At 37.7% G+C, this 17,351-nt stretch overlaps 2 protein-coding genes across 4 annotated transcripts in view; one reads left to right on the top strand and one right to left on the bottom strand.

Moving 5' to 3' along the window:
• Nucleotides 1-1,384: 1,384 nt before the first annotated feature.
• LOC111865015 (twinfilin) lies at nucleotides 1,385-13,074 on the bottom strand (the record flags this gene model as incomplete). The annotated part of the gene is given in 8 exon segments (XM_023852706.2): nucleotides 1,385-1,600; nucleotides 4,306-4,427; nucleotides 4,992-5,135; nucleotides 7,934-8,168; nucleotides 9,028-9,190; nucleotides 11,036-11,147; nucleotides 12,796-12,873; nucleotides 13,034-13,074. Coding segments are annotated over 8 exon segments (1,041 nt in total). The 3' UTR covers nucleotides 1,385-1,438.
• Nucleotides 13,075-13,291: 217 nt separating this feature from the next.
• The window catches only part of LOC111865018 (myoneurin), a 33,902-nt gene continuing 29,842 nt past the window's right edge, over nucleotides 13,292-17,351 (top strand). For all 3 annotated transcript variants that reach the window (XM_023852710.2, XM_023852711.2, XM_023852712.2), the window contains exons 1-3: nucleotides 13,292-14,188; nucleotides 14,336-14,611; nucleotides 16,579-16,701. In XM_023852710.2, the coding sequence (XP_023708478.1) occupies nucleotides 13,628-14,188; nucleotides 14,336-14,611; nucleotides 16,579-16,701 (960 nt within the window). In that variant the 5' untranslated portion in view covers nucleotides 13,292-13,627. The remainder of the gene's footprint in view (nucleotides 14,189-14,335; nucleotides 14,612-16,578; nucleotides 16,702-17,351) is intronic.

A 17,351-nucleotide genomic window follows, 5' to 3' on the forward strand; every position in this document is an offset into this window, starting at 1 on the left:
TGTATGTCTATTTAAATATGTTTACAAGACTCTACAAATTCACTTCCATCTTTAATGCAACTATGCACAGTCTTTCCTTAATTTAAAATAATATTAAAATCACTATCAACTGCTACATTTTTCAGCCTTACTTGGCCATCCTCAGCCAACTGTTCATTTTTTGAAACAGTCACACTGCACTAGTTCTCAAGTCAAAATATTTCAATGCCATTGCATTTTGATCTTTCACACTAAAATACATTTGAGAACATAATTCTTTATCCTTTCCTGTGCTATTTTCCCCTTGTGGCATCTGTATTTTTTGTATTATTTTATTTAGCCCTATGAACAGTGGCATGTTATTTTTATTTGCCCCATTAGTATGTATGTACCCACCATGCTGATGTTCACAGGGCCAATAAAACAACACAAAAAACATGGATGCCATGAGAGGAAAATAGTGCAGGTAAAGATAAAGAGTTATGTTCTCAAACAAATGTATTTTAGTGTGAATGATGAAAATGCAATAGCAATAAATATTCTGACTTAAGAACTAGTGCAATGTGGTGGTTTTGCAAAGTGAACAGTTGCCTGAGGATGGCCAAGTAAGGCCGAATCATAGACCACTCCATAGATCAAGCGGTTAGTCGCTGGCTTCCCACTGTGGTGGCCTGGATTCGATCCTGGGTCTGGTAAAGTGGGATTTGTGGTGGACAAAGTGGTGCTGGGGCAGGTTTTCTCCAAGTACTTTGGTTTCCCCTGCCAATCTTCATTCCACCAATTGCTCCACAATCACCCTCACCTATCATCTGGGGTTGGTACAATAGGCCGGAAGTGGCTGCGGTACAAGGGACTTAGTACACTAGCAATAAAAAAAAAGGCTGAAACATGTAGCAGTTGATTGTGATTTTAAATTAAGGAGAGATTGTGAAGAGTTGCATTAAAGAAGGAAGTGAATATGTAGTGATACATCAACGCAGCAGGATGCTGAAATCCAATAGTATGTTTACAAGATGAAACGTGTGTACATGATACAGGGAGAGCATTTTCAGTTCCTCTTACAATTGACATAAGTTTGCTTTTATTGCTGTTACAGAGCAAGTCTGGACTCGTATAGGGATTAAGTGGTAGGATTCAGTGAACGGTAACCTGTCATTTGCTGGTAGCTAGAGACTGAAGCATGCAAATATACAAGACTATACATATATATATATATTAGTAAAACAAGATGGAAGTGATACTTCTGTTTTACACGATGAAGTTCAACACACCAACAAAATAAGGTTATTAAATATACTGATCATATTTGTCTCTTGAAAAATTGTTTCATTTACATAATAATTTAAAAACCTCAACCACAGTATACTGTCAATTTGTCTTGGCTATCTTGTAAATGTATCTTCACTTTTATTTATTTCTTCTTCTTACTTAAAACATTCACTTATTACTGACTAGTTTGTTATACATTTCCTGTACTTTCCTGGGGTCTTGTCAGGCGTTTGGCTCCTCGGTTTGGTGGTCCTTTAGGTTTTGCAAATTTAGGACGGTGTAGGTTCTTTTTCGGATGAATTTCATCTTGAAGAAATGCTTCTGTTAGCTCTTCACCACAGTCGATTTCCAACTAGAAAATTATATTGTATTAAGAACAAAGTGTTAATTTCAATTAGTGGGACAGACTGATGTGAAATACAATAGATTTTAACAACTTGACTCATGGCTACACAGAATCCAAATTTTCCACTATAAATTTGTGTGCAACCTGTATGCATGTAAATATATGACACTACAATTTTGGTAATCTGACATATATGAGACCAAGGTACTGCCGGATTACCGAAAATGACAGATTACTGGAAGAAGTCAGAACAAATTTATTAAGTTGTACTGCACAACATAGAAGTTTTATAATTGATTATCATTTAACAGGATTTATTATAATTTATTTAACATACATAAATGTGTACTGTGAATTTCTGTCCATTTACTAAATATTAGGGCTTCATCTCACTGCGTTTTACCCCCCCAAAAAAAGTTTCTGTCTTTTGTTTCTAAATGCCTCTTTTAGAACTTTTTCTTGCAATATTTTCAACAGGAGGATGTATTCAGTTTGCATGTCGTTTTCTTCAGCCCATATATAACGTGTTGAAGGCACTCATGGCATCATCATGTCGTATTGTGCAGATAACTGGTGGAGTACTTGACTCTTGCTCATTCTTGCTGTAGTTGTCTTCCAGCACCTTACCAATTATCTCTTCATCTGTCATGATCTGAAAATTTTCCTCCTCACCTCCAGCTATCCAATTACTTATGTCAGCAATTGCTGCACCTGATGAGCCTTTTTCACATAATTTGGTTATTGCTTCTTGGAAATCATAAGTTAGGACTGCACCATTATTTTCTGATTTTTCTGGTCCCTGTCAGTTCACTGCTGCCATAGGATAATGGATGTTAAGGCTACAACTTTTTCCAAGAAGAAATTATGGTTTTAGAAGGCAAATTTTGCCATGCATATGCAAGATTAAAAATATCTTTTTGAGGGTTGTTCATTTCAGACATTAAATTATATCATTTTGGCTTATTACACTGCATAGGTTGTTGTTTTTGTAATATGACTTCACAAACTGTATAACATTCTGATCCACTGGTTGTAGAAGTGGTGTTCAGTTTGGTGGTAAGAACATTACCTGTATTAAACCATCTCTTGAGGGGAGGCACAATAGATCACTGTGGTCATGGTGCAAGGGCCAAGAAGGGCCACTCATTATAGATTCATTCATTCAAACCATCTCTTGATTTTACCTGTTCTTCATTTGGGTGTCCTGGAGCATTTTCTAAAATTAATAATGCTTTAATTGGTACATTTTGCTTTTTAAGAAATGTTTTTATTAATGGCTCAAAACTTTCATGGAACCATTCAGTAAACACTTCTTGTCTTACCCAACCCCGGCTTTGGCTTTTGTATAGGACTGGAAGACTTTGGTTTTTAAATGCTCTGGGCTTTGCTGCCTCACCAATCACCAGCATTCCAAGTTTGTGGGTGCCACTTGCATTTGAACAAGGCATGAACACAATTTGATCTTTGGACATTTTGCACCCTGCTGCATTTTCTTCAGCTTGGTGGACAAAAGTTTTTGTGGGCAAGAGCCCCCAAAATAGACTGCTTTTGTCTGTGTTATACATCTGCTCTGGCAGAAGACCTAGCTCTTCAATTTTTTCTTGGAATTTCCTCACAAAATGATCAACAACCTTGACATAACAAGATAATTTCTCTCTAATTATGGTTAGAAAACTGATTCCAAGCTGATTTTTAAATTTATCTAGCCATCCATCACTTTCTCTGAAATCAACTTTTTTCATGATCATGTTGTAAAACTATCTTGCCTCCCCTCAAATAATTTCCCCAGAAATAATGTGTGTGTTATAACCAAGTGTAAAGAGCATCAACTGCAGGGTACTCACCAGATGTTAAGAGTGCCTGCCACTGCGGCTGCTGTCGGTATTTTTCACAAAACACTCAGTCTTCTCTCTATTTTTCCTGATATCGTATATCGTAGCATGTCCAACACCATACTCTTTAGCCAAATTAATAAGCTTTTCACCTTTGTCAAGTTTATTAATTACTCTGCTTTAGCACTCAAAGTTTTATGTTTATGTTTGTCAGCACACATGAAATCCACCACTGTATGAAAAGTACTGTATAGGACTGTACTGTGTACTAGTGAGGGTCTAAATAAATCAGTTTGTGAAGCTCGAGTGCACACAAGTCAGCCTCTACTGCCTGTAGAACACAAGTTTGTGTATGTATGTCTGGCGCCTGATGCCAGATTAGTGGATGTGTCGGACTAGCGCGTGGCTGGATTACCTTCCACATTTCATCAGCACCCCACAAACACAGAGAGCAGATAAATATGCACTACTGTCATGTGAGGCAGTATTTCATCTGACATTTCAGAGCTTCCTGCCTAATGGGACTACAACAGTGTATGGCCATAGCTCTATCAGGAGAGTTTCATGCCTGATGGTTACTCAGCCCTTAGAATTGCTTTGTCCTCCAGTGTCACTCTCTGAAGAAAGTATGCAATTCAGATTCAATGAGAACATGTACAGATAAGTTACATAGCTGAGTTTTATTCTAAGCATGGTTATTTATATTTACTCATTTGAAATCTGTTAGAGCACATATCTTTCATTCCTATACACCAAAAGTAATTTATATAAACTTAGCTTGGACAGGAGAATCACGATGTAAAATTTATGGGTATTATCTGAAAATGTCCACTGTTTTATTTAACAGTGGACTAACAGTACTACTGAAATATACTCTACCTTCTTAATGATTGGTAGGCCAATTTGTGTTTCAATAGAATCTAGAAGAGGTGCTTTGCAACTTGAATACAGCATTCGTTCTTTGATTGAACATGAATAGCCAGGCATGGAGTAGATAAACACTGTAAAGAAAGTGTGAAGGAATTAATATCACAGTTTCTTGCTTTATGCCAGTTGTTTCAAAAATAACATGATATAACATTTGATAAAATGTGCAGTCCAGTATGTCTTCTACCACAACAGATCTTAGTCAACATGTGATACTATTTGCAGCTACTGTGGATCTGGGTGCATAAAGAAAGGTGAAGAAGGGCATGCACATGTGTATGAGAGAGAGAACAAAATAATATTTTGGTCACATTAGGTGTATGCAAATTCATTTACAGCTGACACTATCTCATTTCATAATCTTCAGTTTTTCCATTTTACTTCTAACAATTCTAACTTTTACTGCTTGTTCTAGACCCTACTCCTCACCTTTCCTTACACCTGGCATGTTTTTACCATTCTGGTAGAGTCCAGTTTGATGATCTTTTCAGTCACTGAAGGTGTTTATCCCAATTTAATTTTTTTAAGCTGTTTTGTTATACCTATTCTCAGGATCTCTCAAAATCTGTATTCTACTTACAGATTAACTAAAACATATCAATTTTACACAAAGTTACACGTTAAATGTCTGAACATACCAACAGTTTCTAAGTAGTCTCCTTCATGAGTATGCTTAAAGTTGTACAGATGATACCGGGCACAATCCAATGGAATCTTCTGTGACAGCTTATCAATGCTGACATTTCCAGCATCTGCTAGATGGATTTTTTCTTCATTTAGATCTGTAATTAATAAAGTTGTGTCACTTCAGATTAAATATTTGTACAGAACTGAAAAATCAGGTAGAAACACAGTTGGTGCTGGCCTATGAGCAGATGTGTCATATGCTGGGTTAACTGATGGAAGACACATAATACCTTTTACAGTAATTTTGTTCCCAACAATATAGTGTAGTTGGTATAGCAACTGGGTATTGGCTGGATGACCAAGGGGTTGGAGTTTGAGTCCCAGTGGGGGCAAGAATTTTCACATCTTTATGTTGTCCAGACTGGCTCTGGGGTCCACCCAACCTCCTATCCAATGGATACTGGGGGCTCTTTCCTTGGGGGTAAAGCAGCAGGGGCATGAAGCTGACCACTCACCTCCAGCTAGTGCTGAGGTCAAGAAAATGTGGATGTATATATGCACTCCCCCATATGCCTTCATGGCGTTAGTGCTTAATTTGTTAAGCACAGGGACAACTTTACCTTACAACACTACAGCAGAACTTAACTATTAATATTATTGCACCAAGTCTTCAGTATCACATATCAATACAAAAATAATATACAGAAGTTTTGTTCCAAGCACCTATCTCAAGCAGCAAACTTTGCTGTTAAAAACACCTTCTGTTAGGGCCTTTAAAAACTTCTGTTATCCCTGATTACATAAGGTGGAAGTTGTTACAACCAGCTACTGCATATGGCAGAAGATTCCAGTCTGCTGTACACAAAATCTTATACCCATCTCCAAGTACTGAGTGGCCTAGTGATCAAGTCTGTTAACACATTGCGGACCGGTGGTTTAAACATTTAAATCACCCTGGGGACCGGCGTTTTTAAACCTACTCCCCTAACTTGTGCAATGTTCACTTTAAAAATTAATATAAAATCTCCTAATTAATTTTATGAACTGAAATTTTCTGAGAACACTTACCAGAGCTCCTAGAAGTGCTTGCGCGTGTGATATCACTGGAAACATTCCCCTTTGTGAAGAGGCATTACGCAGAAGTTGCACATTTAGGCAGTTCTACTCTTCTTCTTGTGCTCTGCGCACACACAGCACTGCCTAGAAGGGTGTTTCTTCTTGCAATATTCACTCTTCACAATTTTCACGAGAATATGTTTCTGCATATCACCCGAGAGTCGGCCAGGGGGTCTGCTTGAGGCCTCCGTCGGGTGCGAACAGATGGCCCCGGCTGCACTACGTCTGTGTCTGACGCAGGTACTGCCGCCACCGTGACGTCAGTAGCCCAAGCTTTTGCCAGTTTCAACAGAAATGCTTTGTATTTCAAAGTAGAATTTCTGTTCACCTTTTTGAAAACCGTAAATGANACTCCTGAATGCGGTGTCGTCACGTTTCAGGCGTTTACATTCCTCTTTCAGATCTGGAGGGAGGCCTCTGTTTACCCTAATTGTACCACAAATATGTAATTTCCTTGAAAGTAGGTATGACTGTCCCGACACTCGCACTTTCAACGGACATGTCTGAAGTTTTGTCACTGTTTTTTGGAGATAGTTTCTTTGACGGAAGGGGGACATTCTTCTTCGGTCCTGGAGGGATACTCACATTGTGAATATGGTTTCCACTATTCACAATTCGAGCATGGTCGATGTTCAAAGACGACACGGGCAAGTAAAGAAGCCTCTTTGTATTTCCGAGTATAATATGTTCATGAAAGGAGTTGATAGGGCCGACCAGTTCTTGGCCTATTATTCCCTTCCTAGGAAAACAGTAAAATGGACGAAGAAAGTTGCACTGTGGCTTATAAACTGTGCACTTTTCAATTCATTTATGGTTTTCAAAAAGGTGAACAGAATTTCTACTTTGAAATACAAAGTATTTCTGTTGAAACTGGCAAAAGCTTGGGCTACTGATGTCACAGTGGTGGCAGTACCTGCGTCAGACACAGACGTAGTGCAGCCGGGGCCATCTGTTTGCACCTGCCAGAGGCCTCAAGTAGACCCCCCTGCCCGACTCTCGGGTGATATGCAGAAATATATTCTCGTGAAAATTGTGAAGAGTGAATATTGCAAGAGGAAACACCCTTCTAGGCAGTGTCGTGTGTGCGCAGAGCACAAGAAGAAGAGTAGAACTGCCTACATGTGCAAATTCTGCGTAATGCCTCTTCACAAAGGGGAATGTTTCCAGAGATATCACACGCGCAAGCACTTCTAGGAGCTCTGGTAAGTGTTCTCCAAAAATTTCAGTTCATAAAATTAATTAGGAGATTTTATATTAATTTTTAAAGTGAACAGTGCACAAGTTAGGGTAGTAGGTTTAAAAACGCTGGTCCCCAGGGTGATTTAAATGTTTAAACCACCGGTCCGCAATGTGTTAAACGAGTTCTTTATATATGGGTATAAAGTTAATTCTGGTGCCAAACACCACACCATGAAGGCATATAGTGGGAAGCAAGTAAACTCCACATTTCTTGCTCTGGCTTCTTTACCCACAGGGAATAAGCCTTTGGGATCCACTTCATAGGACCTGGACATGATGGGAAAGAGGACAGTTCCTGCCTCTGTCATGAATCAAACTCCTGTTATCCAAGGATTTTCTGTTACAGAAAGGCTTGTAGGAGTAAAGTATATTGTCTTTGACATGAGCCACTCAATACATGTTTTTGCCTTTCTGTGACTTCACTTTCCAGCAATGTCCCAGCCAATGCAGCTAACCCAGTTTTATGCTAACAAACACTGACACACAACACATATATAGTGACTGTAGATCTTTTATAATAATCAAGTAAACTGAACTTAAATAGTCAACTTTTACACCCTATCTAGGAAACGTTATAAAACTGTTTATAATTAATCACCTATCCTCAGCTGGACATAATCATACTTCTGAGCAGCCAATCCTTCTATTGCTTTCCATGCATTATCAGTCAGGGGAAATGCCACACCAGAGAGAGTCTGTCTGGAATCAATACTAACTCCAACACCGACTTCACTGCGTCGCAATTCAGCAAGCTCTTCTTCTGCTGAAGTAAGAGGTGCTGGTGCTCCAGCAGCTCGTTTATGCCGGCGAAAACCACTCAAAGTAACATCATCCTGTATTGAAAAGTCATAAAACATGCCTAAAATTAAATGCTATTAGAGGCTTTCATAGTCACGATTAATTAATAATGATTTTTTGTTTTCCAACTCAGTTAACATTGCAGACACTACTGTGAGGTCCATATTCATATATCCTCACTGATCTTGGCTGTAAACACTATTTTGCTTTAGGTCAGAATGCAGCAACTCTTATGCTTTACTATAAGAACTTTAATTAAAATACTGTTCCAGCTGAAATTCCTTCTTTGAAACAATTCTTCTTAATCTGTGCTTTAGACCAGTGTTTATCAACCCACTGGTGGCATATAAGGTCTTGATAAATATGAACTTCTTTTAATGATTATGAAACACAAAAATGTAAGTAACTGTAAAACTACATTCTGTGGGAAAAGAGAAGTTCTGTCTTCACTATGACAAAACAAGTGGTGAGACCAAAATAGAAAAGGTTGAGAATCACTGCTTTAGATGATGCTACAAATTTTAACAGTAAGAGATTTTATTAGGACCTTACAGGAAGTTGGCAAGAACATGTTGAAAGAATGAGTTCTAATAGCCCCCTGCCAAATTATGAAATTCAACTTGGGTAAGATGATGCTTAGGAACATGTCTAAATTAATGACACTAATCTTTCATCAACCATCATCACAATGAAATCTTCTGATGTCAGAATGAACTGTGCAGGACTAAAAACATGTAAATGCTTTGTACTTCTGGTTATGTAGGCACCAATCCCAGTGTATTTGCTTTGTTCATGTTTATAAGGTATAATTTTTCAAATGCTAAATTAGGGGGAAAAACTAGTCATATATTCTAATGAACATGCTTCACACACATCTGATTTAATGTTACATACAGGTGTAGTTGCATGAAGCTCTTCTTTTATTTGCCCACTTCCAAATTCCTGTTTCAATGTTGCTTTTGTTGATGCATACAACATCTTCTGTCGTACAGCAGAATTATCTGGTGACCAACTAATCAGCAGCCATTCATACCCTGATGTATTCTTGGAATCTAATCTTTTATTAAACAGAATGAAAGAATAATGTTAGTATGATAACCCAAGTCCCAATTTTAAGTTTCAAGAAATGCTGCAGAGCTGAAACTCAGTTTGATAGCTACAGAGAGATGTTAAAAATTATCATAATACTGATTTATTTTGAATATAAGATGCAAATTTTTTCCTGTTGCAAAACTGAGGGGCATCTTAACGTTGAGGAATTATTCACCAGTTTGCAAACTGTCCACAGGGCAGCCTGAAAAGAACCTAATGTAAACATATTTGTAGTCAGTCATCAAGCCACATCATTCCCCCTCCCCACTTTTAACTGTGAGTCAACCCCCAACTTTCAGTTTAGTCACTGCCTGACATTCTTACCACTCAGGTGTTTTTACCCTTGTAAAGTGTTTTATATATTATTATACTGTAGCATCCTGTTGCACTCACTTATTATTCAAGTCACTGATTCAACCATCTTACATGCAACAAATCTTTCTAAAACTTATTCAAAGGTTTCTCCGCATCACACTTTTTTTTTTGTTTTGACCAACATTGGTCATCAGGCATTTGAAACTGTTAAGGAAAATAGCTGTGCTTTCGTTTTGTAGTTTCAGTGTTTCTATACACTTGTGTATCTGTAACTTGTATTAATATCTTACGTATTTTTGTATATAATGTGTGTTAATGTTCCATATGATTATCTGTTTATGTATTTAACCTTTCACCTTCCCCCTGAAAAATCAAAGGAAGCCTCCCTCACAGGATTCCCTAGTTTGGTTCTCCACTGGCCCATGTAGGTCTCTGTACAGTCTTGTCAGTGTACCAACCTGCCCTCTCTGGGCACCCATCAACCCTAAGCCTTTCCTTTCCTTCCTACACTGCCTTTGCTCTTACCACTATCACTAACTGCAATGCCTACAACATGAACACAACTTCTCTCCCACCCTCCTTGGTACTCTGCCCATGACACATGCCTGTAAGTTACTTCCCCTGTGCTTCCATGTGTGCCAGCTGACCCTTTAAAGGGCCATATCCAGTTAATTTTTTCCTGTCTTCTATTGGTTCACCCTGGTTCTCTGAAAGAGCCAATAAGAACTGATGGGTTGGCTTTCAAGGTCCCTTCTGTTTCTATATAGTCCTACATTTTAAAAAAAGTCCTCTGACTGCTGCTGCTTCATGCTGATTTCTTGCTTTCTTTACTCTTCAACCATGAATATGGAGGGGACATGTTCCTCTGAAACATCTGCTGACTTTGAACAGACTATACAGGAAACCCAGAAGACAAAACTTTTCACTGTATGGGTGATTTCAGCAGGATTCAGCAACTGCCTACATTGCAGACACTTCTCTGAAGGCTTTGTGAAAAATGCCTAATGGTGTGTGGCCAACATATCTGCCTCTTCTTACACCATGTGATTTTTGTTTATGGAGTAGTCTGAAGGATAAAGGGTACAAAATGAACGTCCATATGGAAAAAGAGCTCAAGAAGACAAATTTTAGAAATTACTCACAGACTTTCTTCTTGGCAACCTCAATGAGTTCAAGTGACAAAAACATTCAAGTCCATATGGACACAGTGTATAATGTTAGAATGGAATTTTAATAAATACAACTTACAGCTGTGGATACTGAACTAATGTCACCTATGAAAGGGAACTATTCCATGTTATTTTACAAGACACTAGCCCAAACTCACTGCCTTCACACAACTTCTTTGACATTACTATGAAAGAGGGCTGGTAGAAACATTTCCTAAAATTATGCACCATGACAGCATTAATTGTAAACACAAAATTCTCCATTAGCAAGACAGGCAAATAGGGCAAAATATGTTCAAAATTATTATTGTGGCCAGATTTATTACCTGTATAAGATGTACGAAGGCTGTTCGTCTTCAATTAAAGGTGTTACCAAACTGTCATAATCTTCTTCCCAGGTACCACAAGCTTCCTTGAATGAAGACAAGGCAAGTTCCTCTGTCCATGGAAAATGCATTTATTACATTTTTACTCTTTATTACTTCAGAAAAACATTCAAACCATTCATATAAATAAAAGAACTGATTTACTTTATATAAACACATTATTATAACCATATGACAAAATCTAAGAGAAATTTGCCAATTGGTTGGACTAGTTCTATTCAGTAACTTCCAGTCAGAACAGAATCACCCAACAGGAGTACTTCTGTCTAAGAACACAATGGAGATCCATTTCCTATGAAGACAAAATTGTTGTATTCAGTTAGCATAAATCCTGCAATCAAATGATTCTTCACTGCACAGATTTCTCTTCAACTCCTGTTTGTTATCTGACTACAGAAGGTTGATACACATATTGGAAAAATATACTTTAAAACTGTTAGAAAGCATCTTAGACTATTGTCTTCCAATGAAGAGAGTCTGAAGCAATTACCAAGACTCGTATGGTGCCGTGCAAACTGTAATATGTGTATGATTTTCATATGACTCCCTAAATGAACCGTATTATGGTTAAGGTTGACAGCACTACCCCCTCCCCACCCAACTTGCTTGATACCGTTTCAAGCATAACAACCATTTTCCCATTACAAAAGTGTCTTGTGTGAGTGGTTGTTCCACTATAAATGATGTTTATTGATCTGATGCCACTCATATCACAAGCCTTCTTTTGTTTAGTCTATTATACATGATATCTGAAACCTTTCTGCAATGCTAATGATGACAGGAACACATGAAGATGGCAATAACTAACTAACTCCGTGATTTCAGTCCACAAGCTAACTATACCGACCGAGTGACTGCCGCTTATTGGCGAAATTTAGTGCCAACTTTTGTGGATAGAGGGTGTCGCATGGTCAGTGCAACGAATCCCCAGGGCCATTAATTTCGGTTTTCTAGACCGGAGCCACTATATCCTTGAAATAACTCCTCAATTATCATGAGGCTGAGTGGACCCCATTCCAGACCCACTACTTCTCCGAATCCTCTGGATCTGTAGCCAGAAACGCTGACCACTACACAAAAGAGGCGGTCATACATAACCTAATTATTTGTGCTGAAACATTCTGTGGAATGTCCAAGTGCACATGTAATGTTTTCCCACCAGTCATTGATTATCAGAGGAAAATGAAAGTATATATGAATCAAAAGAAATCATATTATTATATTTTAGCATCCTGTTGCACTGGTTAATAATATTATTTCCAGGGGCAGTCTTGAAAGTGCAACTTCTTCTTGTGCACATAGACTGTTAGTGTGCTATGTTCTCACTTTTTATAATTGTTACTTTTACATCATGTTACGACTTTATAAGAGCGTCGGATAGATACTTCTGTGTGATTGTTATACTACTTCGTTGTCCTAGAACTTGGTTGCAATTAGTTACAATTCATGAATTTTTTAAGTTAGTTAAAACGCAATCCTTTTTTCCGGCATTCAGTGGTTGTGTGCAGAGCCTTGGTATGGTGTGAAGCAGTTCGGTTGTAAGTGAAGTCTACATTCGGTACGGCGTGGTATTGTGTGATTTCCGTGGATGTGGGTTCGTTACATGAAGCTGCACTTTCAACAATGTCCCTGCAAATTAAACGTAAATTATAGATTGTACATCCTACGTTCAACTGTGATTTTGAAATAAACATACATACCATTTAGGATGGATACTTTAAATACACGTACATTTCCGTCACGGCATTTCCCAAAAAACTTCTTGAGGACATCGTTGGCTGAAACAAATCCAATTATTACTCGTATTATGGTCGATCCTTTTGACCACTTAGGTTATATTGCATGTAATCTCCAGTGAACTGTTTCACACTGACACCGAACAAAATTATGGCATTGTTCCCACAGCAGAACAAAGCAATCGTTGTACCCCATAATTACCACGTATTCCTGTCTGATGCGACATTCTGTATCTTCCAAGCAGAATGTATAAGCACTTCAAACAAAACTATCCAATTCGGTAACGTACACTTCCACATAAACACTTCTCCACTTTCCTTGGGCATCCGCTGCCAGCCGCTACCGTTCCTGAGTTCCTGACTACCTATTTCCTATGCGATTCGTAGAGATGGCAGTAGTTCCGCATGTTTCCACCGTATGGGTTCAGAACGCGTTAGAGCAGACCGGAGCAGACAGGATTTGGAATGAAGGTAGTAACAAGAATTTCGATTATCGGTTCGACGTAATGATCGATAATGATGCTGTATCTGTCAATTTTGACGTTTGTGGTGATTTTGGCCGCACGAGTATTATGAATGAATTTGCTCTTATTATTGGCAGATATAAAAGTATTCGCACAGTTATAACAGTTTTAGTGGTGGTTTGCGAATGAAGAGTAACATTAAATACCTGCGTACGACGTAAACTGTGGCATGGTGGTGTAAGGTATTCCGTTTGCCAAAGCTAAATATTTCGTTTATGGAAATGGTTTTGATGAAATTGAAATGATTCTGGAAATCGAGTAACTTGGTCATAATGGCTTTAACAGCTTTGCCAAATAATCCAATGAACTTCACTGAGAATCAGCACGGAAATGTTGTGTTGGAGAGACTGAGGGTACAAAGGGAACAAGGAAGATTTTGTGATGTGACTTTGTATGTCGAAGGGAAGCAGTTTCGTGCACACAGAAATGTTTTGGCTTCTTGCTCACCATATTTTGATTCCATATTAAAAATGCATCGAACAGTTAAAGAGCGATTGACAGTTACGTGCCAGAACTCTGATATATTCCAGTGTTTACTTAATTATATGTATACTGGATCAGTAGTAATAGATAAAAATAATGTTACCGAATTGTTACGCCTTGCTAATCACTTTCTTGTAATGAAGCTTAAAAGCTATTGTGCTGAATATTTGGACAGATACTTAGATATCACAAATTGTCTGTCAGTTAAAGAAATGGCAGAGAAGTACAACATGCCTGCATTATCTAAGGCAGCAACATTATTTGTACAAGTGCATTTAAACAAAGTGATATTACAGGATGAAATATTAACTTGCTCATTACCGAAAATTGAAGCATTTCTTTCTGACAAGGTACCATTTGTTAAATTCTGAATATTTGTTTTAATTATGCTTGCTTTATGTCTAGATTTTGTAACCATTCTCTTCTCAGAATTCTTTTGTTATAAATAGTTCATTTATTTCACATATGTACATTCTATTTCTGTGCAACATTTTCAGGCCTGGACTGTTCCTCAGAATGCTATTCTAGGTCTGATTACCCGATGGATCAATTACGATGTTAATTTAAGGGAGCGCAATATGAAAACACTCTTAATGTTTGTGAATTGGAATACTTTTGATGGAGCTGCTATATCTGAACATATTGATCGTGAACCATTATATTCAGCCAGTGAGGTATCACTCTACTGCATTCTTCAAACTCTTGTTGAAAATAACCTTCTGTTTCCAAAATATCAGAATATTTACCAAGTGCTGCAGGATAAATTCTCGCAGGTTAGTCTGTGCTCAGTTGCTTATACTTATGCTGCTGTTACTGTTGTTGTTGTTGTTAATGGAAATATATTTATAAGATCAGTAAGTTTGTTTTGTACTGAGGTACTGGTATCTGCTATCATGAAGTATTCCTTTCATATCCGAACTCTGACATTTAGTTGAGTACTGTTTAGTATGTAGCTGATTGTGGAGGTCATTATCAAGTTACGACTTTTTATAGTACTTACATATAGCATTCCAAGGAGTAATCTGGTTCTAGGGCAGGTTCCTTGTGTTCCTTTTTAGTAGTGGTTGTCATTTTGGCCCTGTATAGTTTACTAGAACTTTCACTTTTATGATTAAATGAGTTGTCATAAGGAGAAGCTGTGTATGAAGAACAGTTATACTAAAATATGCAGAGTATTGTAATAATAGATTTTTGCTTTGAGAAAGTAAAAAAAAGTATTGGATATAATTTTGCTTTGGGTGTAAGGAATAAAACAAGAGTATCAACTAGTGTTAAATTTTGAATTGATGCCCTAAGTCTGACGGTCATTTGAGAACTGTTTAACATGCAGCTGTCTGTGAAGTTCTTTATCGGGTTCTGATTTTTATAGCATTCCAAGGTGTAATCTATTTCTGAGGCAGATTACCTGCCTTTATTCGTAATGATGGTTGTTATTGCAATTGGGCTTGGCTTAACGAGGGAAACCTGAATAATAAATGTGTGATATATCTTTACGATATGAGAACCTACTAAATATTCCTCTTTTTCTCATAGTGCTCTAACTTGTTGACCAGGTGTGAAATAGAGTGACACTTATAGCTCCATATGCAAAGCACATACCGTATTTACGCATGTATAAACCGCACATTTTTTGCCAAAAATTCAAGAGGAAAACTGGGGTGTGGCTTATATTTGAAATATTCGAAATCACACTTCATTTAAAAAAAATTAACGTTGCCAAATTTCGGAATAATTTCTACTCCTGAAATAATATTCCAAGAAAATTATTTTTTCTATAATTTCTGTCTGAAAATTGTGCTGCGGCCTATACACGCACGCAGCCTATACATGCGTAAATACGGTATTATATTCCCAGACTCCATCTAGTGGGCACATTCCTTCTCTGAAAGCTTTCTGTGCTGTTTTGATCTGTTCAACCAAATGTCATGCTATTTATTATCAGCTATACTATACTTCTATATCTGAAACATATTTTTCTCATATTTTAATATATTTTCTAACAAATTAAATCTGAGAGACAGGTTAGGTTAGTTAAACATGGTTTAATTTAATTTAATATATAACTTTAGTTTTTGGGAGAAGTCCTAATTGGAATTGATGTGGTCCAATATGTAGGCCTTGCAGTGAGAGCAGGTATGGTCCCTTCCCACTGGATATCATCGTACTCTAATTCCCATCCCTACTCCCACAGTGAGACCTATGTGTTGGGTCATAGCACTTTTCCATTGGAAAGTACCATGGTCCGCATCCCTATTATTATTCCCCCTCAGAGACCTAGATATTGGGCCACTTCCTCTTCTACCTCATTCCTCCTGAATGCAATTTATGGCAGAACACTGGAACAGCTTCAGTATTTGATGGGGTAAACACTAAAAGCTGAAGTTGTACATTAAATACAGGTTACAAAATCCTAAGAACAAGAATAAGAATTAGTCATTTAATTTACTTTGTATTGTGTTTGTGCTGGGTCTGTCAATTATTGAGAGAACCCGAACTCTTTAAGTTTAGTGATAGGTGACATCATATGGGTGTATGTTAAAGAGATGTGGTCGGAGTATTGTAGAGCTTTGAATATTTGTGTAGGAGGTTTCCTAAGTCAACATTTCATTTTCACTGCTTCCTGCAGATGTGTCTTCATTATGATCTGGCATCAATCAGTGTTATAGGAATGCACATACCTCACTGCTGAATGGTCCAGTTTTGGTAAGGTAACTAATTGCTATGTATCTGCTTCATTTAGACTGGGATTACGTTTGATAACGATTCATTCTTGAATATGGCAGTCTCATCATCCATGGATGGCCTGCAGGAATCTATCTCTGATGATGCAAGTACAGGTCAACAAATGATAACAAGGACACAGGTTGGTGATTGTTACATATCTTTGCATCAACTTGTGTAAAAGATATGACTGTTAGAAGTAAGGTGTGTCAAACTAATTGTAGGCTGTGGCTTGCCAGATTTTTCTGTGTGGCACACAAGAGAATGCTATTATGTATAATTTTTTAGTTTATTTTACGTGACACCAAATAAATAACTTAGGGAAGTGTGGAATTAATATGTCTCTGAGGTCACATGCAGTATCAGTAAATTGTAACAAACCTTTAGCAACTGATTTCTAAGCAGTTTTAACCTGGCAACATTTAATTTAAGTAAATGTCTTTGAACTCTGAGTGCTTGTACATCATGGATGTGATTATTGCAAGACAGATATGTGTGTCAATATTTATAATGTGGCTCATGTGTAAGTACTTAACACATTGCAGACCTGACGGGCCATATGGCCCTCTACGGTCACGTTATGTTGCAAAACGTTATATATCGCTGTGTGGCTTCGTTGAATCGTAACTACTGCGTAGATGACCTCGGGAATGATTGCTGCCTTATCTAGTAACTCGACCAGAGTCATTTCCTGTCACAACCTAAACAAAATTGGCTTTGTCCTAATCCAAGGTTGCACGTATGAACCACGCAGCTACCAGTTCAACATGGCTCAGAGACGAAAGCAGTTGC

Source organism: Cryptotermes secundus, unplaced genomic scaffold (assembly GCF_002891405.2).
Source record: "Cryptotermes secundus unplaced genomic scaffold, Csec_1.0 scaffold766, whole genome shotgun sequence".
Classification (NCBI taxonomy): Eukaryota; Metazoa; Arthropoda; class Insecta; order Blattodea; family Kalotermitidae; genus Cryptotermes; species Cryptotermes secundus.